Genomic DNA, 22,968 nt, shown 5'->3' with positions numbered 1-22,968 from the left:
CAAGAGCCCCTCTGTGGCATCCCCCTGGGCCAGGTGCCACAGGGCAGACACCGTTCCTGGCTGTGCAGGATGGACTGGACCTGGGCCGGTGCCCAAGGCCGGGCTGGACAGGGCTTGGAGCAGCCCGGGACACTGCGAGGTGCCCATGACAGAGGGTTGGAATGGGATGGGCTTTAGGGTCCTTTCCAATCCAAACCATTGCGAGATTCTGTGACACTGCAGGCTGGGGACGAGGCGCAGAACTCCTCCTGCAGTGTTCTGGGCACCTCAGGCTGGCACTGGCCCCTCTCCTCCCCCTGCTAGCCCTGGGCTGGGGGGGCACAGCTCCGGCTCCATCCCTGCACACATCTCCAGGTGCTGCTGACCTGGATCCTTGTGAGGCCAGTCCTGCTCCAGCCTGCGGTGACCGCGGCACCGAGCCCGGCTGCACCGGGAGCGCGGGGGGAGCCATGGAGGGAGGGGACGGAGCCGTCCCGCCCCTCACGGACACCGGCAAGGACGGAGGGAAGGAGGGAGGGCGCCGGCCTCACTGCTGAATAAACGCCTTGGTGCCCGGCTGGTCTCTGCTCCGCTACCGGGGCGCGGGGCGGCACCGGGCGGCGAGCACAGAACGGGGGCGGCGGAAAGGAGAGCGACAGCAGCGGGACCGGCCCTGTCCCTGCCCCGGTGAGGGGCTCCCGGGGGGATGACCCTGCTGGAATGGTCCCGGTCCCGGGGTTTGGTCCCGGTCCTGGTCCCGGAGGGGTGTGATCAGTGCTGGGGGTGTGGCCGGTCCTGATAGGATGTTCCCGGTCCTGGGGGGGGGGTGTGGCCGGGCCTGGAAAAGTGTGGCCGGTCCGGGAGGGTGGTCCCGGTCCCGGGGAGGTGTGGCTTGTCCCAGGGGGTTGGTCCCGGTGGGATGTTCCCGGTCCCGGGGGTGTGGCCAGTCCCGGTGGGATATTCCCGGTCCCAGTGGGATGTTCCCGGCCCCGGGGGTGTGGCCTGTCCCGGTGGGATGTTCCCGGTCCCGGTGGGATGTTCCCGGTCCCGGTGGGATGTTCCCGGTCCCGGGGGTGTGGCCGGTCCCGGGGGGATGTTCCCGGTCCCGGTGGGATGTTCCCGGTCCCGGTGGGATGTTCCCGGTCCCGGGGGGTGTGGCCTGTCCCGGTGGGATGTTCCCGGTCCCGGTGGGATGTTCCCGGTCCCGCCCCGCCGGGCTCTGTCACGTGCCCGTCACCGTGCGCGCGCAGCTCCCGCCCCGCCCCTTGCCCGGCGGCAGCCAATGGGCGCGCGGGGCGGGGTCGCGCGGGGCGGGGCGTGCGCCGGAAGTGGCGGAAGCGGCGGCGCGTGCGGGAGCGGCCGGGCCGGGCCGGGCGGTGAGTGCGGAGCGCGGGGATCGGGGAGCGCGGGGATCGGGGAGCGCGGACCCGCCCCGGCCTCTCCCTGCCCCGCAGCCCCGGAGTGGGGGGCCGGGCGGCGGCTCGGGCCGGCCCGCAGCGGGCGGCAGCAGCGGCCAGGCCCGGAGCGCTCCCGTGCCGGGGCCCGAGCGTGCGGAGGGGCCGCCCCGCTCTCCGTTGCTCTCCGGGCCGCTCCCCGGTCAGCTGCGGGGCTCCTCCCACCCGCGGAGTTTTGTGGAGAGCGTGAAGAACCTCGTGGGAGCCGTCGGGATTTCGGGAAGGGCCGGTGGGGACACCCGCGGGGCTCCGGGTCCGTGCGGGCGGTGCGGAGGCTGTGCGGGGAAAGTTGATTCCATATGGGAAGCGTCTGGGCCACTGTTTGGGTTCAGTGGTAGTTGAAATCTCTTCAAAAAGGATATTAAAATTATATCAGGAAAGATGGAGAGTTTCCAGGGAAAGGTGTGCAGCAGCTGGGGAAGGGCTCAGCTGGAGAAAAGGGGGCTCAGGGGGACCCTGCGGCTCTGACAGGAGGGACAGCCCTGGCTCCGGACCTTGTGCCACGTCGTGTTCGCTCAAGGTGAGAGGAAATGGCCTCCAGTGGTGCCAAGGTGGGTTCAGGTTGGGAATTAGTGACAATCGTTTCCCTACCAGAGCCTTGGAGTGAATTGCTCGTGTCTGAAAGTGCTCAGGAGGCACCTGGGGATGTGTTTTGGGGTTTGTGGTGCTGCTGCTGCTGGGTCTGGATGGCCTCGAAGGTCTCTTTCAATCCCGATGATCCTGTGAGAGTGGCGCAAGGAGAAACTGGCTGCACATAAAGAAATGACTCTGGTGCCCAGGAGTGAGCAGGTGAGGAGGGGTGCTCCTGGTGGATGCACCTGGCTGTGCTGGCTCTGTCTCCCGAGGCTGTCGCGCGTGTCTGGGCTGTGCTGGGTCCCTGGTGCCACAGCAGATGGTCCGTGGGCAGCACGGGGAGCTTTGGGCACGCCGCTTTGGGCAGCCGTGGGCTGCAGCTCTCCCACAGCCCTGGACTCATATAAGCACATGCATCCATTTATTTGGCTCCCTGAGCATTTATATCGAGCTTCTCTAGTTTATGTGCTTCTTACTCTTTTATTCTCCTCATATTTTGGTGCTGTGTGCTGTTCCCAGTGGCATCAGGTCCTGCTGGGTGGAGATGTTTTTGTTCTTTAGTGCCTTGTGTTTGTTACACAAACATTAATCCTTGGGAATGCTTCTCGTTAGTCTACACCATCCCCACCTCCCCTGTACCTGTATTAATTAGCCATTGCGTTTTCCCATATTTTCCTGCAGAAAGTTGCAGCAGAGCCGTGGGATGGTGGGAAAGCATGGAGGTGACCCGGGGTAGGAGTTTGTCCCTCCAACTTGTGTTCCTTCTCACTCCAGCCATACTCCTCCCTGTGCTGGAAGCCAAGGGCTTGGGCTCTCTGTTTCTTCAAGGCTTATTTGAGGAATTTTGAGGATCCAGTTAAAAAGGCCCTTGAGCCGAGTTGTTGAAAGCTGTGTGGGAGCTGAGGTCAGGTTTCTGTGTTGAAGGTCATGTGTTTGGAGCTGTGGCAGGGGTGAGGCTCATTGCAAAGATCAGGTGTTGCCACTGAGCTATTCTGTATACCTTCCAAAGATGGTGTGAGATTTCTCCCTTAATCCCCAACTTTTCTGCTGACATTATTCCAGTTCCAGCATGTCCATCCTGTCCAGCTGCTCCACTCTCAGCCAGCAGTTCCTCACGCTGGTCCTGGCTTTCCACGAGGCTCTCTTGCCCATCAGTCCAAGCTTTTGTCCTGGGATTTTCTGATGATCCTGACTGCTGACTCTAGTAGAGTTTTCTTTGTGTTTTCCCCTTTTTTTCCCCCTCTTTTTTTTTTTGTTTTGTTTTATTCTTCCCTAGTAGCTCTGTGTAGTTAGTCCTGCATCCCTTTGCCCATCAGCTTTCTTCTCCTAGCTTTTCAAAAAGACGTTTCTGAAAATAGGAGCTGTTGAGCCTTGTTCTGGGGTGGCACTGGCTGGATGTTGCTCTCCAGGAGTGCTGAGGGAGTCTGGAAGGACACAAGGGGATGGGACTGAGCCACCTGCCCTGCACCCCCTGGAGCAAGAGCAGCTCAGCCCCTGGAAATCCCAGGGTCAGAATTCCTAGCTGTGTGTGCAGAGGGAGGGTGGTTTGGCAGAACCCTGTGAGCATGCTGAAAGCATTCCATGGAATATTTAATAATTTGGCGTGGTGGGCGTGGCAGGTTCTGCTGTTGGGAAGCACCGAGGGCTGTGTTAGGTCACTGCTGGTGACACATTCGTGCACACACGTGCTGGTAAGGAGTTTTTTCCTTTGTTTTGGGTTACAGCGTCGAGTGAAGAGCACAGCTCATACAGGACTTGGTCAAATCTCCCTGTTTTTGCTGCTGGGGCTGTATTTTTATGAAAACCCTGCAGGCCGGTGTCCCTGACTGGGGTTGCTGACTGCTGCATTCTCGGGTGCAAAGGACAAGGGGCTCTTTGTGTCCCTTGGATTTATACAGCCCTGCTAGAATAATTAGCTGCCTGAAATTAATATATTTCTTTCAAATACGAGCTCCCAGAGTGAAGGAAAGCGAGCAGTGTGCCTCTTACCATCAAGGATTACCAGGAATTAATCTTTCAGTGCAAAGGCCACTAATCTCGGGCATGCAAACAGGGTTTACTGAGCTGCGTGCCAGTGCTTAGAGCAGTGATGGATGAAATCCCTGGCAAATTCAGATGCTCTGGCTGTTAATTGCCTCCCCACCTGCTCATCCACCTCCTTCCCTTGCATCCTGGAATCTGCCTATGGGTGTCAGTCACAGGAGATGGATGGTGACACGTGGAGCTGCTGGGTGCCAGCCTGGGCTCTCACCCTGGGCTGTCCTGCCTGCCCCAGGGCTCTTCTGCTCCCACTGGGTCCCAGCTTTCCTCTTGTGCTGGGAGCTGGGTGAGGGAGCTGAGCCTGGCACTTGGATTTTCAGACACAAAGCCAAGCTGGGAGCGGTGGGAGAAGTGGCTGAACTCCTGCCCTGCCATGAGCATCTTGCCATGTTCCTCGTGCAGTTTGCAGGTAACACGGGGTGAGGGGGGGTGCTGGGGCTCCCTGCACGGCTCCTGCTGCCCTGCAGGATTATCTGGAGCTGACAGAAGTCACTGTCAACATCGTGCTGCTCTCATCAGAGTGCCTGGCCAGCTCCTGGCTCTGACTGGTGTTTGGGGAGCTCCACCAGTGATGATTAACCCAGCAGTGTGGCAGAGGAGCATGCACGAGCCCAGCAGTAGTTTTTGAACCTGGGAATTGGTTTCCAAAAGGAAATGATTGAGATCGAAATGTAACTTCAAAGCTTTGGTATCCCCCCCTGCTCTCCCTGCCCTGCTGGTCCCTTTTCTCTTGAGTTCTAATCGATTGCTGCAGATGTACTTTGTGTCTTCTCAAGATCATTTGTTGAGGGTTTAAAAGCAGCACTGTGTAATCAATGGCACAGTGTATCCCAGAATCCAGTTTATTCCCAAAATCGCAGGCAGCCTGCACAGACTGAGCACTGCTTATTGCCTATATTTGCCAATGTTGGCAAAAGGTAAATCCATATTTATAGTAAAGCCTGTGTCAGCCCATTTCTGGAGTTCCCCTGATGCTCAGTAAGAGAAGTCTAATATGTGTTCAGAGGAGCCCAGGGACCCTAAAATGTCCCCTGAGCGGTTCACAGGGACCTGGGGCACCCCAAAGTGTGACCCAGAGTAGCTGAGAGGCTTCCAGGACACCCCAAAATACGACCAGACAAGCACCAGCCTGCACAGGCTTGCTGAGCGGATCACTGAAAGGCTTTGAGGTGTGTGACAGTGTCACAGTACCTGGTAACAGCTGTAATTTGAGTTTTGGGGCGGAGGTTTACGTTCCTGCTGTTTATTAAGTGTTGGATGGCAGGAGAGCTGTTGCAGTGCCTGCAGAGTGAGGCTGCACTTGGAGCTTGTGGCTCCAGAGCAGTGCCAGGCTCGTGGCAGAGCTCATGCCACCACGTCACTGAATGTTCTGAGCCCAGCAGGGAACATTTTGCCCAAATCCTGAGGTGGCAGCCCTGTGGGTGCTGTGTTGTTCCTAAGTGGTCCCAGGAGTGTTGCACAATCCCGTGTTTTGGTTGTGATTCCCAGTGTTTCCAGCTCTTGCTAATGGGAGTGATCTTAAAGCAGGCTTTTAGCTCACCTCAGGGACTTCTTGGGGGTTTATTTTCCCCCTGGTCATTCAGGCAAATGGCCTGGCTGTGTTAGCAGGATTGGGAAACCAAGTCCTGTCCTGGCTCTGGCACTGGACCCGCTGAGGATGGATATTTGCCTTGATTGATGTCTGGAACATTGAGATCTTCGCTGTCCCCCAGCCCCTTTCCGAAGCTGTGCTGGGGAGGCTGCAGCCGGATTTAGCCCCAGCTCAGACCTGGAGTGATCCCAGCGCAGGGGCTGTGCACTGTCAGTGCTGCTCAGGCCACTGGGAAGCTGTGCACTCTTCCCATCAGGCATCTATTTCCAGAGGGGGAAAAGCACCCACAAGGACCTGCTGTGCTGTGGGAGAGGCTTTGCTCAGAGTCGCCTTCTGCTCATCTCTCAGCATCCCCCCTTCTTTCCCTGATCTGTTTTTCTGCTGAGGAATCTTCCAGCCCAAGTTTTTATTTTTAAATGTTTAGTCACTGCATTATGGCAGTGCCTCGTGTCTCATTTTTAAAGGTGGACTCCTCTGAAAATCCCTGGAGATGGGAGCAGGGGGAGATGAAGGGCACACAGGTTCCTGTGCCACTTGGGCTCTGGCAGTGCTGACACCAGCTCTGACACTTGCTGGAAACCCAGATTTTCTCCTCCCCCGCTTACCTTCTGTGGAGCATTTCCCAGCAAATGCAGAAATGTGATTTTGGCCTTTCCAGGCTGGCTCACTACAGGAATTCTGAGCAAACCCCTGTGGTTTGCTCCTGTGCTGGTTCCTTTGCTCCTGAGCAGAGCAGCTTGGAATGGCCAAGGACACCTCGTTCTGGTTGGCACAGAGGACAGGGAGATGCTCCTGTTTGTGCCTCCTGGCTGTACTGGCTGAGCCTGTCAGCTTTTATCCTGCTCAGAGCCCAGGAGAGAGAATTTTCTGCAGCTTCAGCTTTCTGCTGAGCCCTTCTCTGTACCCAGTGGGGTGTGGCTGGAGCTGTGGCTGCTCGCTGAGGTGGCAGGAGAGGCAGACAGGTCTGAACGTTGGCTGCTGTCCATGGCATTTATCCTGTGTAGGGTGGCAGATCTGACATAATGAGGGGTTTCTTACTCCTGAGCGTGCTGGGAATCTTCTCTCTGGCTTGCTTTAATTTTTGGAGCAAGCTGTGCTGCTGGAGAGCAGCAAGCAAGGTCCTTTTGTTATGGCTTCCATCCCCCACTTTCCCTGCTGCCCTTTGCTCTCCTGGGACATTTGCTCTTTCTCCATCCTGCAGAAGTGAGAGCAAAGCTTTCCCAAGGGGTTTTCAGCTCCACGTTTGTGGTTAGGTCCTGGTGGATGGTAGCTGCTCGTGTTTTGGGGAGCCCTGAGGACAAGGCTCCTGCTCCAGGTCCCAGGGGTGCCTCCACCCAGAGCCCTCCTTGACAGCTGCTTTGTTTCTGGCTGTCAGCTGGCCCTGGGGACACGCTGGGACATTGGAGCATCCCAGCTCAAACTGGGGCTGGAGATCCTTGGGGTGGGTGGCTGCCCGTGTTCCCCAGTGGCTGGAGCAGTGTCCATTGGCATCCAGGTGCTGCTCAGTGCCAGCTGTGTGCCCAGCCACAGCAGGGTGTCTGTCCATCCTCACTGGTGTCACCAGCGTCCTGCTGCTTCTCTCCATCCTTGCCTCTTCCCAACTGTGGGAAAATCCTTGTTCAAGTTCAATTTTGCCTTTTCTACCACATGGGTGACACCAATGTAAGCTTAGAGCTGCTTCTTTTCCTTTCTCCTCCTGTCTTCCCTGTGCACAACATCTCTATTTTTAACCTGCTGCATTCAGATTTGTTTTCCTGAGCCCTCATGACCTCCATGATATTTTGACTTTGGAATATTTACACCCCAGCATTGTAGGCATCCTGCATGGCCGGGCGTGACTATTGTTGTTGCCAGCTGAATAGTCCTTGTTTTTTTGGCTGCTTCTCGAGTTCTCCCCTTTCAGTGGCTCCGACAGGAGCCCTCCAGGCTCCCTGTGCCCACTTGGCTATTTACAGCCAGAGCCAGCAGCCATGTTTAAGTTCTTGGAAGTGGAATGCTGTGGAACAGAAATCACCACGGGTTTGGTACAAATTCCTCAGCCCATCAGTGCCCTGGGATGGGATAATTGTCATTGTTGTTTCTCTCATAGTTCTGCCGATTCCCCTGGGAACACAGATCACTTTAGAAATGTGGTTATTTTTATCACTGTATATGGCTCCACAAAAAGGATTTGTTTGTTTCTATTTTTTTTTTCCCTGCATTGGCTGTTCAGGGTGAATTTGCTGAAACAGAGATAAATCAAACTTGATTTTTCAATGCTCCTTCAGTCTTGCATCCCTGCAAGTGTTGACTGTGACAGAAGGTGGAGTGAGGAGCTCAGTGGCCACTTCAGGGCACTGGACCCATCTCTTCAGCTCATGGGAGACCTTCTTGCTCTCCACAGCTCCCTGACAGGAGGGTGCAGTGGGGGGGTCTGGAGCTCCCCTTTTTTGGGATGTGCATCCCAGAGCCCCTTCCACAGCCATGACCAGGAGCAGTGTGGCAGACTCCTCGAACAAAAACTCCAACAGCATCTTCTCGTTTTGAAGCTGTTGTCAGTTGTGCCTTGTTTTTTTGGTGGTAAATCACTCCAGGTGAATTCTCAACTGGTGACACTTAAGTAACCCTTAAGAATGTATTCTTGGATTGAAGACATGGGGAAAAATGCTGTCCTTTGAGTTTCCAGGCTTGAAATGCTGCTCAAGCCAGGGAGGATGCAGCCCTGGCTTACACAGTCAGGCAGTTTGGTTCGTGTGGGTGGTGGGATTGATGCTGGTGAGTAAGATTTGATTGTGTAACATCCAGATCAGGCAGAGCTGGGGCCAGGAGTCGGGATTCCTTCAGGGCCTGGAGTGCTGCCTGTGCCCAGACTGGGCATTTCTCTCTCTACAGAGCACAGTTTAAGTCAAGGCTCTGAGTGTGCTTTTCTCTTTCAGGTTTAAACCACCTGTCCTTTGACCCTGCCAGCACTGAGTCCCTGGGGCTGGACAGCCCAGCTGAGGATGGCAGTGACCCGGGGAAGAGGAAGAGGAGCAGCATTCCCCCAGGTGAGCTGACACCAGGATAGCAGCTGATACCTGGCAGGGTGGGCAGGGCTGGCACAGGGTGCCCAGAGCAGCTGTGGCTGCCCCTGGATCCCTGGCAGTGCCCAGGCTGGACACTGGGGTTTGGAGCAGCCTGGGACAGTGAAAGGTGTCCCTGCCATGGAACAGGATGGTTTTTCATGTTCCTTCCAACCCAAACCCTTCTGTGATTCTCTACTTGTCCAAATAGATTTATTTTCCTAATTGAAGAGAATCTCAAGATTAAAATCATGACCATAATAAAAAGCAGGATAAGGCAGCTCAGGCTGAATGACTGGAGACATTCACATTTAACATAATGTCATAAAAACAAAGTGTTAAATGAACTGTGTGGTATTGTCATGTCAGACGAGCTTCCTAGATGCCAGCTTCAGGATTTCTCACAGAGGACTGGGGGGAAAAAGGGAGCACAGAATAATGTCTTTGCAGGTTATATCGTGACTGAAAGCTGCAATCCCACCAGTGTGACTGGGGAAATGTGGCACCTGCTTGTCCATGGAGCTGGGATGTTAGAGCATGGACAGAGCAGTCTGGGAATGAGCCAGGAACCTCCCCAGGCAGGTTCCAGGTGCAGAGGGGAAGGATGAGGCTGCACCTGAGGCAGAAGGAAGGGGATGTGCAAAGCTGCAGAAAGAGAGGGTGAAATGTTGCTGGGTAAAGAGAAGGTCCAGCTGTTTCCCTGGAGAGTTAGAAATCCTTGAAGGAGAATCAGGGGCAGTTCAGTGATGGCTTTGATGAGCTGACAGAGCACTTCCCATGGCAGTGGGAGGATCCTGCTGGGACAGCTCCTTCAGCTCAGTGCAGTCTGACAGTTTATACCTGCTAGGTGTTCCTAAATCTCTTGAGGAATCAGCCTCTAATGAGTGCTCCTTCAAGGACCCTTAGAGCTGTTAATTGCAGTGGATGAACCAGAACTGAGGAGCTTGAAGGTGTTTGCCAGGTCCCAGCTGCTCCAGAGGCACAGCACTGGTTGTTTTTTTGCTGGCTCTTCGCTGAGGGTGGGTTTAGCTCTGGTTTAGGGTGCTGACACTGCAGAGCCTCTCTGGGCAGAGCTGGGATCTGCTCTAAGCCCTTAATCACTTTTATGTTCCTCTCAACAGATGGTGGCAGAAATCTGAGCCTGGAGTCCATTCCGATGGGATTGCCAATGTCCGACCCCAGCGCCTGGGCCACGGCCATGAACAACCTGGGCATGGCTCCCATGGGCATGACAGGACAGCCCCTCCTGCCTGGTGAGCTGAGCCTGGGCTTGGGCAGACACCCACCACCTACACACTGAGCTCTGCTTGAAATGCATTCCTGCTGCAAGGGATTTATTTACAGACCTGAGCTGAGGGGAGATGACAGTGCATGTCTGTTAATGCAAATAATAGTTATTGTAGTAATTGAAAGTAATAGTTACTGTGGGGTGCCCCTAGGTGTCCTGCAGTGGAGCAGGAGGAGGAGGAGGTCAGGAAAACAGTGATATCCAGGAATTGTACTCTAAACTCAGCTGGAATGGCTGGGAAGGAAGGATGGGAGGAAAGCAACAGGGCAGCAAAATGGACATGGCAGAAACGAATGGAGGATTCTGCTCCAGAAATGAGCACCTGGCAGTGTGAGGTCCATGTGCATGGCTGAGTCATCTTGTGCTGGATGAAAGGGCTCCTGCAGGATCAGAGCTGAGCTGTGCCTCGTTTCCCAGCAGTGCAGGATGCTGCACATCAAAGTCCTGAAAGGAACTGACTGTTCAGTGCTTTGCTGCACTGAGGAGGATGCTGTCCCTGCCATGAGACCTGCCTGCTCACCTGGGGAGGGAATGTCTGTGCTGGCAGACAGCACAACCTTCTCCTCTCCAGTTTGAGGAGCCCCAGCTCTCTCAGCAGTCATAGAGAAAGTTCTCTGCTGTCACAAGGACACACTTGATTCACATTTGTCTTTGCTGTGGAGTTGGTGTTTCTGTGTCATTCTCCTGCTGACATTCTTCCATGAAGGAAAAATCAACACAAGCCTATCCCACGGATAAGGATAAATCCCTGTGTACTCCTACATCCATGTTTCACAGTTGGAACTGGAAGGTTTCTTGTCCCTTCCTCCACAAACAGTAGTGGCAGAGGATTGGCCTCAGATCCCTGTTTTTGCTGGGACTGTTTCAAAATACTGAGGAAATAGCAGGTGCTTAGCTGCTGGGATTGCTGCACTCGTCTGCTTGGTGAGATGATGCCCTAAATCCTGAAACCTTTTAGATTGGAAAAGACCTCCAGGATCATTGAATCCAACCTGTGCCTGATCCCCACCTTGTCACCAGCCCAGAGCACTGAGTGCCACATGCAGACATTCCTTGGACACCTCCAGGGATGGGCACTCCACTCCTTCCAATGCCTGTTCATGTACAAATCCTTCCTGATGCCCTTAAGCCTGTGTCACAGCTCTCTGTGCTGCTGGACTGCTTAATAAACCAAACTGGGTCAGGTTTTCCACTGTTCCCTTATGTCACAGGTGTCTTTTTGTGGACAAACCTCTCTGGGAAGGGTTGGACACTAGATGGGACTAGAGGAGAGAAGGAAGTAATTTATTTTAACAGAGGAAAGTTACTTGACTGTGACAATGAGCAGTGAAATAGTTCTAAAACATTACTTTAAGGGCATAAAGTTTTAAAGTTTGATGTTGGCATGTGTCTGGTTTTCCTGGGTACACAAGGGAGTGTTCTCTTTGTGTCAGGGCTCACAGTCTCTGTATGGCTCTACCCCCATGTGACTCCTTGTTCTCTGCCCCATTTAGATTTTGATCCTGCTCTTGGGATGATGACTGGGATCCCTCCCATCAACCCCATGATGCCAGGCCTGGGGATTGTCCCACCTCCCATCCCCCCGGACATGCCGGCCGTGAAGGAGATCATCCACTGCAAGAGCTGCACTCTGTTCCCACCCAACCCCCGTGAGTCCCTGCAGGCCACCCGTGCCTGTGTCCTGAGAAACCCCGGCTGGGCTGAGGAAAGGGCCATTCCTGGCACTCACTGCTGCCAGGAGGGTGACAGAGCAGCAGGAAAAGCCTGTTCGTGTCACTGAGTGTTTGCCATTTCCAGAAATCGCCTTTTCACCTGCTGGGTTGATAAGGAATTGGAGAGAAGCCGTTCCAGTCACTGAGTATTTGAAGTTTTCGTGGTTTGATCTTGTGTGAAGTGTGAGGTGTAGTTCAAGCACACAAGTCTGGAGTGTGTGCAGTTGTAGCACAGAGAATCCCCTGAGTATATTTTTAATATGTTATTTACGTTAGGGCAGTTTTTAAGCTGTGATTTTGTAGCACCTTCCATGATAAAGTTGAGAGTTCCTGGTGCTGCTTGTGTTCTTTGACAGCAGCTCAGTGAACCTCCTGCACTCAGGAGAGTGTTTGGAGGGCTCCAGGCTGAACCATGCTGGTGAATGTGTTTATTTTTATGCAGCACCTCAGCAGTGCTGTGGATCCACTCCATAAACCTGAGTGTGGCCCAGCCAGGTGTGTTTGGAGAAGCCAGGGAGGTGTGGTCATCTCCCAGGAGAGACGAGCAGGTGGGAGGAGTGTGAGCTGGCCCCCCAAAACCTGACCTGCTGTGCTTTCTCTCCTCAGATCTTCCCCCTCCAGCCACCAGAGAGAGGCCCCCAGGGTGCAAGACCGTGTTTGTTGGGGGGCTGCCAGAGAATGGGACGGAGCAGATCATCATGGAGGTGTTTGAGCAGTGTGGGGAGGTCATTGCCATCCGCAAGAGCAAGAAGAACTTCTGCCACATCCGCTTTGCTGAGGAGTTCATGGTGGACAAGGCACTTTACCTGTCTGGTGGGTGTGCTTGGCTCAGAGGGAAGCTGTAAATCCTGGGACAGAGCTGTGCTTGGTGCATTTGTAGGCAGAATAATAGGATTGGGGCAGCTTTCTCTGATGCTGTGTCAGTTTGCCTTCTGCTGCCATTGCATTTCTGCTTAAATATATGAAACAGCTCCTGAGGAAAGGCAGTGATGCTTTGTCACCTGAAAACGTTTACAAAACATTGGGCTGAGGTGGAGAGTCTATTTCCATCTTAGCTGGACACTTGTCCATGTATTTCTGTAGATAGTTCCTAAAAAAAATGGACAGTTGCTCCTGATGTGCTGGCTGTGGGCTGGACTTAGTTGGAGTTTGATTTGGCTGGTTGGTGTGGCTTAGTCGGGTTTTACTGGCCTGGTCACCTTGCCTTGGTGGGCTTTTATTTACCTGGTGTCCTTGTCTCAGTGGAGTTTTATTTGGTTGGTGTCCTTGCCTTAGTGGGGTTTTGTTTGCATGATGGCCTTGCCTCAGTGGGGTTTGATTTGGTGGTTTGCCTTGCCTTAATAGGATTTTTCCCTGTTACCACCAGAGCCACCCCTGTGCTCCTTTCACCACACAAACCCCAGGTGACCCCTCTTACCCTCCCTGCCCCCAGGCTACCGCATCCGGCTGGGCTCCAGCACGGACAAGAAGGACACGGGGAGGCTGCACGTGGACTTTGCCCAGGCCCGGGACGATCTGTACGAGTGGGAGTGCAAGCAGCGCATGCTGGCCCGGGAGGAGCGGCACCGGCGCCGCCTGGCCGAGGAGCGATTCCGGCCGCCCTCGCCTCCCCCCGTGGTGCACTACTCCGACCACGAGTGCAGCGTGGTGGCCGAGAAGCTCAAAGGTGACAGGGGATGGGCAGACAGAGCTCTGGGTTCACAGAAATCACAGAATCCACAGAGTGACCAAGTTGGAAGAGACCTTCAAGATCAAGTCCAGCCCTAACACCTCACCCAGCCCATGGCACTGAGTTCCATATCCAGGCTTTTTTTAAACACATCCAGGGATGGTCACTCCACCACCTCCCTGGGCAGACCATTCCAGTTTTTTTTTCACTCTTTCCAGGCTCACCTGGCCCCGGGTTTCCTGGCAAACACTCTGGTCCAACACTCTGCCCAGCCCAGTCTTGAAAGCCTCTGGTGTTGGGGAGTCCAGCACTTTCACAATGCTGCCACTGTGGAAAGTTGTCCCCAGGAGTACCTGATCCCCCTCATCCTCTCCCTTGTAAAAGAGGAGTTTGCATCTTCACAGCCCTGCCCAGGACACAGTGATGAGGTCTCTCTTAAATCCCATTTTCCCAAGGCTGAACAAGCCTGTTGAATACAGCAAACTTGTGCAAATCAAAACTGTTCAGTACAAGTTTCTTCCAGATAATTTTGGTTAAGGTTGAAAGGACTAATGTAAGACTTTCTTGGAAGCCTGAGATTCATGTGTGACCTGATGACTTTGGAGCTGGAGGTCATTTCCTTTCACAAAAGGGTCCATGTCAGTAGATGTGAAGTTTTCCAGTAATTTCCTAGTGCTCATTCTTCCTCTTGCTGCACCTCAGCAGGTGAATTGCTCCATCATCTTGGTGCTGGACTTGCCTTCCTTTGTGCAGCCACGTGTTCAGGTCCTTCCCTGCTCCCAGGAGCTGTGATGAGTCCCCTGAAGGACGCTGACCTTTGGAGGAGCAGTTCAGCTCCAGGGAGAGGACCTGAAAGCTGCCCAGAGCTGTGATGTAAAGCTGTCCTTTCTTTGCTGCAGATGACACCAAGTTCTCAGAAGCCATCCAGACCTTGCTGACCTGGATAGAACGTGGGGAAGTGAACAGGAGAACTGCCAACAACTTCTACTCCATGATCCAGTCAGCCAACAGCCACATCCGCAGGCTCGTCAACGAGAAGGCAGCCCACGAGAAGGAGATGGAAGAGGCTAAGGAGAAGTTCAAGCTGGCTCTCTCAGGGATCCTGGTGCAGTGTGAGTAGTGTCTCCATGCTGGATGTTGGTTTTCTGGTGTAGGGAAGGCTCTTAATTTCCCGAGTGTGGAGTGGCAGTCGCTTCAGTGCAGCTGATTGGGAATTATGTGGTACTAACCTGGCAAAAATCCCTTGTGGTCCCTTTTTACTGGAGTAAGAGTCCACATCTGGGGGGAGGAGAGGATGAATTCTGAATTTGTTTCCTCTTAATTATCATGTTATTAGTTCTGTCATCTTTTGAACCCCTCCTGTGCACAGACAAGGTAAGTTCTGGGAATCTGGTGCCTCAGCCAAGTGTGCAGGATTTGGTCGCCAAAGGTAGGAGCAGCAGAGTGCTGCCAACACCCTGGTGCACACCCTGGGTCTTTCAAATCCCAGTGCTTTATAAAACCAGGAAATCAAGGAAGAGGCATGGACTGTATTAATTCCAGGATGTGATCTGTAGCAGTTCCTCAGACCGTTCATTGGCTCTTACACATCCTTGCTGTAGTAAATCTGAGTATTTTTACTTCTTTACAAGTACCTTCTCCACAATTGTACTAATTCTCTTTGAGACCCTTGCCTAGCTTTTGAACATTCTTAACTTTTGGTTTTGTACCTAATAATTTTAGCTGTTACTTGATTTTTTTTCTTTTAAATTGTTCTTTTTCTTTGAATTCTGTTAATGGTAAAAACTACGGGCACACGGTCCAGAGGGACAGAGTGAGCACTGCAGAGTAAGTAGTAATAGAGGCTAGTGTGTAACTGCACTCCCTAAAACCAGGACTCATATCTCAGCCACTCTTAGGTTACTCTAAGGAGCAGGGAGATGAGTTTATTTTGTGAGAATTATGGGTACTGCATCACGAGCATAGAAAAAAAAAAATCAAGTGGATGTGCTTTGTGCTGTGGGTGAGCTCTCAGCCAAGGAGAAGCACTTTGTGTGTTCCAAATCCTCTGAATTTTCTAGAGAAGCAGAAGGAATAACTGGGGACCAAGAAGGAATAACAGGACCAAGAAAAGCTGCTGGCTGGTGCCTTTGCTTTGCCCCTGGTCCTGTTGCTGTAGCTCACACAGGCTGTGGCACTGTCCAAATGTTGTAGCTCACCAGCCCATTTCAGAGGTGAGTCCTGCCCCTCTGAACCCGCACTCCAGCCAGCCTCACACAGCCTGTTTGGATATTTTTCAGCACCTGTGCTGCCTTTTTTGCACGTGTCCTGCCTTTTTCCCAGCTGAGAGCAGAGCCCATGCCCTGCTGCTCTGTGAGTGTTTGGCCCTGGCCTGGTGAATCCCACGGGGCTCTCTGCAGACCCTGAGCGTAGGTTCAGCACAGTGCAGTGTTATGAGAAAAGGGGAGCCAAACCACCTGCCTGATTGCACTTTTTTACTCCTTTACTCCTGTTGTTCGCCCTCTCTGGATGCTATTCGGGCCCGATTTGCTGCTGATTTGCCACTCCAGTCGAGCAGATAGTGGCCGTGTACCATTCTGCCTCCAAACAAAAGGCTTGGGACCATTTCACGAAAGCTCAGCGTAAGAACATCAGCGTGTGGTGCAAACAAGCTGAGGTTGGTAACCTTTTCTTGTGTTGGATCCTCCAGCTCGCTCTCTTGCTTGTCAGGATGTTGATGTTGAGTTTGCACGATGCTCGTGTGGATAACAACACCTTCCTTCACAGTGGGAGGTGGGGATCACTCAGGAGGCTCTTGTGGTACAGGTAATCCGTTTTCTCTTGGTATTTGTGTCACCAGTAGCAGCACATCGAGACTTGGCTGCTCATGGAAGCTGTGCACAGTAATAGACACAATAACGATAATAAATGTTGATTTTTCTGCTGGTTTTCATATGAAAGCAAAAAGGATTTCTAGAGAGACTTTAAAAAAAAAACAAAAACAAGCTCCAAGTGTCATCAGAATCTTTTATCACATTTTTATGTGATATTTCCACCTTGAGGTGGAAATTATTGCAGATGTACACCCTGGAAAGCTTGAGGGAGGATGCTCTCATGTTTGTGTATTATCCATGAACTGGCACGATGAAATGTGTGGTTTAAAGGTGGTGATGAGGAAGGAGCTGATGGAAGAAGCCTTGTCACTCCCACTGATCTTCCTGCAGGAGGAAGAACAGTTCTTAGTCCAGTAAGATTTGATAAAGTCAGCTAAGGGAGACAGGCAGGATGTCAGAAATGAGGAAGCTAAAAAAGGTGATGGTGGGGAGATGTCTGTCCTGGGGCTGTGATGAGATCCCTGCTGCCACCCTGGGGTGCAGGGCCTGGCACTTGGCCTTGCTGGGTCTCAGGAGGTTTGACCCCACTGCTCCACCCTGTCCTGCTCCCTTTGGCTCTCATTCCTTACCCCTAGTGTAAATCTTCCTGTGGTTCTGCATTTGTCTGGGGTTTTGAGTTCCTTACTGCAGACTTGGGCAGCAAATCTATCCCAGCAAAGCCAGGAGCTGTGTTTCACCTTTAAATTATTTAACATCCAGAGTGAGTCTTGGCAAAGCTGATCTGGGATCCCTGTGGGCTGGAGGTGTCCAGGCCTGTGATCCCATGGATTTGGGGTGTCCAGGCCTGTGATCCCATGGATTTGGGGTGTCCAGGCCTGTGACCCCCGTGGATTTGGGGTGTCCAGGCCACCTCCCTGTAGAGCTGCAGCCTGGAACAGCTCTGGATCATGCCCAGCATGGTCCTGCTGGTGCCAAGCAGGTTGTTGATCCTCCTCCATGCTGGAGCACTCCAAATGCCCACATTGTCCTGGGAAGTTTCCAGCTGGGGTTTCTCTGTGACCCTGGACCTGTGGGACTTGCCACATCCCACTGAGTCAAACCTTTGTAGCAGCTGAAAGAGGAGCCAAGGTTTCTTTTTCACCTGTGCAATCTGATTGAGGTTCCCTCTGAGCCCAGTGCTCCTGTCCTTCCCTGCCTTCTGATGGCTGCCTGTGGCTGGGGTGGGAGCTCTCTCTCCAGTTGGAGCTGGCTTTTGTTCCAAGGTAAGTTCTCCCAGTGGGAAGAGGCTGTGAGACCTCTGGTGAGGCCTCTTCCAGGAGCACTTCAGCTGCTGCTCTCCCCAGCTTAGGGACTGCTCTTAAAGGAAAGTGGAAACCACAAGATGCAGATTTTGACAGATACTTACATATTTCTAAAAATGCTGCTATATGGTACATCTTTAGGTGTGATTTAAAGTGTCTCTTACCTCCTTGTAGATATCAGATGCTGGCTAAAGGGTCTCTCAGCGTTTTGGGGTCACCTTGAGGAGGTCCCTGTACACGCAGGGCTGCAGCTGTAGCTTGGTTTGCTCTGTCCCAGCTCAGGTTGGGGCTTTTGGCTCCAGAGAATTAGGGCTGACTCCAGTTCCTCGTGGTTTGCACAGCAAGGCTGAGCTGCCTCATCACAGGAGCAGAAGGGAGATGGAAGAGTCAGGAATCCCACAGTGACTTGTGCTGGATATTGCCCTTGATCCAATGATCTGTGCCAGTTTTGATATCGTGTCCTGGAGTTGTGTTTTGCAGACCTAGATTTCAGGAACTTCTCATCCAGCCAACCTGTTCCTCAAAATGTGTTCTGAACCCCCCTCTGCTTTCTGAACCCCAGGAGATCCGTAACATCCACAATGATGAGCTGATGGGCATTCGGAGGGAGGAGGAGATGGAAATGTCCGATGAAGAAATAGAGGATCCATCAGAGATGAAAGAAACAGAGGAGTCAGGTAAAATCCCTTTTTACAGCTCACAGTGTGCTTCTTCCTTTGTGGCACTGGAAGCCATTCCTGTCACTGCATCCTTTGTCCCCAGTCCCTCCCCAGCTCTCCTGAGCCCCTTTGGGCTCTGAGCTTTCCCTGGAGCCTTCTCCTCTCCAGCTGAGCACCCCCAGCCTGCGATACCCCAGACATCAGGAGCCTTTCCTTTGGGTGCTCAGCCTTTGTCACCCGAGCTGCAGAGCCCAGGGCAGGGTGTGGGGAGCAGGCAGGGTTGTTTATTTTGGCTGTGTGTGTGTGATGTGTGTGCTGTGCCCAGCGCTGGTGTCTCAGGTGGAGGCTCTGAAGGAGGAGAACGACAGCCTGCGCTGGCAGCTGGACGCGTACCGCAACGAGGTGGAGCTGCTCAAGCAGGAGCAGGGCAAGGCCTCCAGGGACGAGGACACCACCAAGGAGCAGCAGATGAAGCTCCTCCAGCAGGCCCTGCAGGGCATGCAGAAGGTGGGCCTGGAATTTTCCACAGCAGGGGGAGAGAGGCTGGGATGGGCGGCAGAAACACGTGGGAAAACACTCTGGGTTTTAGCAGGATCCAAGCTGGCAGGGAGGAGCAGCTTTGTTGTTAAAAAAAAAAAACCCAGAGCAAATATTGATAGCAGGGATTATGTATGAGCTGATAAATCCCATGGAAGCAGTCCACAGTTAATGGATTCCTTGTGTGCTCTTTGCTGTGACTTCCAGAACCAGCTGAGCAAGGAAGTTGGAAATGCCATCCCTTGGGGATGGAATTACTGCCCCACCTTCACACACCTGGGCTTTTTGCTATGCTAATAGGCAAAGGTGTTCCTAAGGTACACTCTGGATCCTTCTTGTTTTAAACTTCATCTGGTGACAGTTCTGGATGTGATCTGTCAAAACCCTTCTAAGTGTTGTGGTCTTTGAACAATAGCTGGTGGAAGGCAGGTTAAGAGTTGATCTTTTCCCTTCCAGCATCTTTTGAAAGTCCAAGAGGAATACAAAAAGAGAGAAGCTGAGTTGGAAAAAGTGAAAGAAGACAAGCTGAAAATAGAAACATTACTAGAAAACCTGAAGGAGCAGGTATGTGCCATGCAGGTCTTCCTTGGGTTTTGTGCTGAAGGACATCTGTCCTCCTGCACTCCTGGTGAAAATGCCCAGCCCTGGTTTGGAGCAGTTGTCTTTGGAAAGTGAGGAAAAATTCCCAGTCAGATTGCAGGATGTCAGTCAGGAATGGACCTGCAGTTGCTTCATGTGCCTGTGAGACAATCTCAGCAGCTGTAAAATAAAATGGGGCTGAACAGTGTGCAGTGGTATCACAGCTGGAACTGGGTTTCCTGCTGCCTGAACTTTGAAAAGATAAAAAAAAAAAGGTCTCAGTTATCAGACACTGATATTTACAACTGTGGTTTAGGAGCATGTTTTGATCTGCCCTCCATGAAACACTTTGGACTGGAAGTTTTTGTGAGTGTTTTAATGTTTTTGTTCTTGCTGGGTTTATTCCAAACAGAAATCCATGCAGAATTCCAAACAGAAACCCATCGTGCTGCTTCTCAGGTTTGATCCCCTCTGATTTGCTTGTGGATCAGGCCATGACTCCTGGGCCTTTCCTCTCCAGCACAGACACAATTGCACAAGGAGCATGAGGCAGCACTTCCCCTTGGCCCACTGAGCCAAATACTGGGTTTATCTCATTTTCCATCTTCAGTCCCACTTTTTTGTGCCATGAGCTGGGGAAGATAATGAATCCCTTTCTCCTAACTAGAAATGGTTTTGTTTATTCCAGTAGTCATCAGAGCAGGAGCTTCAAAACAAAAATAACAGATGATCATCAGTAATCTTTCCTTTCTTTGCCCATATATAGCAGAGCATGGCAGATGAAGAGGACAAGGAGGGAGATGTAGCTGACTGCCAAGGGAATGTAAGTCCAAGAGCTCTGGGGCAGTGGGAGCTGTCCCTGCCTGTGGGGCAGGGTGGGCTTTGAGGTCCCTTCCAGCCCAATCCATCCCATAATCCTGGGATCTCCAGAAGGTTTGGAGGCTCTGGGTTTGCAGTGCAGCTGCTGGGCTGCAGTTCCTGCATCAGCTTCCACGGGGCAGAGCTCCTCTTTCTCCTCTGGAGTCAAGTGTGGAAGCTCAGCCCTGAGAGCTGAGAACTGCTCTGCTGTAAGAATTTGAGCAAACCCAGGGGACCATTCAGTTCTATCTTTGTCACTGGCCTCCCTCCAGCCCATCCCACTGCTCACTGGAAGCTGTTCCCAATTATAGCTGCCCACAGCTCCCAGGCTACTGGAATTCCACATAAAACCAGGGAATAAAAGCAAGTTCTGCCTTTAGTGCAGCCACCATCTTTGCATTGTTGTGTTTATGTCAGGGATAATAAATTTTTTTTTTAATTCAGTACTACAAACTCAAGTCAGGGCCAGTGTGATCCTAAGCCCTGTGCAGCCCCATGGCACTTGGTTAATTTGTGTCAGTTTGGGCATTTGGAAAACAAATCTCAAAGTCATGGCAAGGCCGTGGTCTGGTTTGTATTTTGCTGTTTAAAGGAAGGCATAAAGATGTCGTGTCAGGGAGCAGGGCTGGTGCAGGGTGACATCTGCTGAACTTTGTGACCTTTTCCTGTCACTTGGATCATGGACACAGCTGTGCTTTGCTGGGAGCACTTTGGGAACCAGCAGATAGAGCAGTGATGGGTGCAGTGACCCAGGAATCCAGGGAACCCCCCCTGCAGGTTCTGTGGAGCCTGCCCAAGGCAGTGCCTGCTGTGCCAGCCTGTCTGAACCTGCCCTGTGGGATTGGTTTGCAGGAGAGCAGCACATCCAGAGTTTGTGCCTGCAGCCAGGAGAAGGAATGCCCAGTGGAGAAAACCTTGAGCAACAGCCCTGTGAAATCTGAACGAGAAGTTCTCCTGGTTGGTGAGTTCTGGCTTGGTGGTGATGCCAGAGAGCTGAGCTGGGGGGGACCTGGCACTGCTCCTGCCACCTCCTGCTCCTTTGGTTCTCCCAGGGAGTCCTGGCACTGCTCCTGCCCACCTCTGGCTCCTCTGCCTATCCCAGGGAGTCCTGGCACTGCTCCTGCCTACCTCTGGCTCCTCTGGTTATCCCAGAGAGTCCTGGCACTGAGGAGAACCTGGAGCTTTGCTGGGGTCAGGCTGTGACCTTGTGACACCTTGGCTGCCTGCAGGGACACAGGGCTGCTGTTCCCAGCTGGCTTTTGTCTCGTGCCAGTGACCTTTGTGCTGCTCCTTTCCCCAGGGATAATTTCAACTTTTCTCCACGTGCATCCCTTCGGGGCCAGCATTGAGTACATCTGCTCCTACCTGCAGCGCCTGGACAGCAAGGTGGGTGTGGGGCAGGTTGGGCTGGACAGTGAGGCCTGGGCTCTACTCCCTGCACAAATCTGGGGGAGAATGAGGGATGGGGGGAATTTTTGGATGGGTTGTGTTGGGAGGGACTCAAAGCCCATCCATTCCACGCCCTGCCATGGGCAGGGACACTTGTCACTGTCCCAGCTTGCCCAGAGCAGCCCAGCTTTGGGGTTTCCACCACTCACCACATCCCCAAGTGCTCCCACTGGCTTTGTGCTCCTTTTGGGTGAAAATGGGAGTGACTGCTGTGCAAAGGCTCCTGGATGGAGGAAGGAATTCCATCTCATTCTCCATCCTGCTCTCCAGCTGTCTTCCTTAAAAAGCCTCAGGGATGGGAGGCCCCACAAGCAGGGGAATCCTGTCTTGGGATTGGAACTTATCCAGCTGCCTGTGTTTATAACTGAGTGTTTAATTTACCCTTTCCTCAGAAAACGTGGCTCCCTGGCCTGGCTCTCTCCAGACAGAGTTAATAATTTTATCTCTTCATTCTAGCTTGGAATTTGTCTGTGGGGCCACCAGCTGCCTTTATTTTGGTTTGGAGCTCCCATAAAACTGCCATCATAGCGTTCAGCTGCCTCGTGGAACTTCCTCTTTGCTATCCACAGTGCAGAGAGGGGCTCCTGGAAGCTTCTGCCCGTTTTCCCTGTCCCCAGACCTTCACCCCAGTGCTGTTTTCTGTCCCCAGATCTGCACTGCTGAGGTGGAAGTGCTCATGACACGCCTGCAGAACACGTTCCGCCAGGAGCTCAGCGGGGTTGGGGCCAGCCTGGAGAAGAGGTGGAAGTTTTGTGGCTTTGATGGGTTGAAAATGACTTGAGCTCTGACTTCACTCTGGAAGCAGGGAGAGCTGAGAAAACCTGGGATGCTCCTCCCTCTGTTCCTGATGATTCCCTCACACCACGGCCTCGGGGGACAAAGTGTCAAAGTGAAACCAAGCCCAGAGCACCACTGGAAGAACCTCCAAGTTCTGCAGCTCCTTTGATCAGTTATTTGTTAATGGACAAGTGCTGTTCAATACACTTGGGGGGAAAAAAGCTCCTGCCTGACCCTCTGAAGCACAGCGTGTCTACTCTGTGTCCTGCCAATGTTGTATGTGCTTGTGTGCCCAAATTCCTCCTCCTCAACCTTCCTTCTGCTAGCAGCAGCCACAGACTGTCCTGAAGCAACCACAAAGGGGCATCTTCTGGTTTTAGATCACCAAAAGGGGGGGAAACCCCATTTTTTAGGTATTTCTATGAGTAAAAACCAAGATATGTTTAAACAGAAGGTTTAGATGGCTCAGGGGCCTCTGAGCCAAGGATTTGGGGGTTTTTTTGTGCTGTTTTCTCTGTTAGCAGTTAAGCTGAGCTGGGGGCAGGGGGAGATTCTGGCAGTGCCACTCGTGCTCTGGGTCAGTCTGTACAGAATATTTTACATGGGAAGGCTGTTTAATTTTCTGGGGATGTGTGTGGAGCAGAGCTA

General features: G+C 52.8%; 1 protein-coding gene across 3 annotated transcripts; it reads left to right on the top strand.

Annotated features, from left to right (window-relative positions):
- The first annotated feature begins 1,284 nt into the window (after window positions 1-1,284).
- On the top strand, window positions 1,285-22,968 carry ENOX2 (ecto-NOX disulfide-thiol exchanger 2). 3 transcript variants are annotated; one of them, XM_088173349.1, is made up of 15 exons: window positions 1,285-1,355; window positions 8,553-8,663; window positions 9,800-9,931; window positions 11,460-11,615; window positions 12,285-12,491; window positions 13,111-13,344; window positions 14,247-14,459; window positions 15,897-16,003; window positions 18,024-18,138; window positions 18,446-18,627; window positions 19,114-19,221; window positions 20,003-20,059; window positions 20,947-21,055; window positions 21,395-21,480; window positions 22,193-22,968. In XM_088173349.1, the coding sequence occupies exons 3-15, from the start codon at window positions 9,835-9,837 to the stop codon at window positions 22,322-22,324; spliced, it is 1,803 nt and encodes a 600-aa protein (XP_088029475.1). In that variant the 5' UTR covers window positions 1,285-1,355; window positions 8,553-8,663; window positions 9,800-9,834; the 3' UTR covers window positions 22,325-22,968. The 3 variants fall into 3 exon arrangements, with proteins under 3 accessions (XP_088029475.1, XP_088029474.1, XP_088029473.1); XM_088173348.1 differs by lacking the exon at window positions 1,285-1,355 and adding an exon at window positions 1,812-1,953; XM_088173347.1 differs by lacking the exons at window positions 1,285-1,355; window positions 8,553-8,663 and having other exon boundaries at window positions 9,784-9,931.

Source organism: Sturnus vulgaris, chromosome 14 (genome assembly GCF_052056855.1).
Source record: "Sturnus vulgaris isolate bStuVul1 chromosome 14, bStuVul1.hap1, whole genome shotgun sequence".
In the NCBI taxonomy this organism is placed as follows: domain Eukaryota; kingdom Metazoa; phylum Chordata; class Aves; order Passeriformes; family Sturnidae; genus Sturnus; species Sturnus vulgaris.
This window is presented reverse-complemented; position numbering and strand designations above follow the sequence as displayed.

Excerpts from the sequence above, each read along its gene's own strand:
- ENOX2 (XM_088173347.1), top strand. The coding sequence starts at position 9,784 with ATGTTCCTCTCAACAGATGGTGGCAGAAATCTGAGCCTGGAGTCCATT. Across the intron at positions 11,616-12,284 it reads TCTGTTCCCACCCAACCCCC|ATCTTCCCCCTCCAGCCACC; the intron begins GTGAGTCCCTGC and ends TTCTCTCCTCAG. Across the intron at positions 14,460-15,896 it reads CTCAGGGATCCTGGTGCAGT|TCGAGCAGATAGTGGCCGTG; the intron begins GTGAGTAGTGTC and ends TTGCCACTCCAG.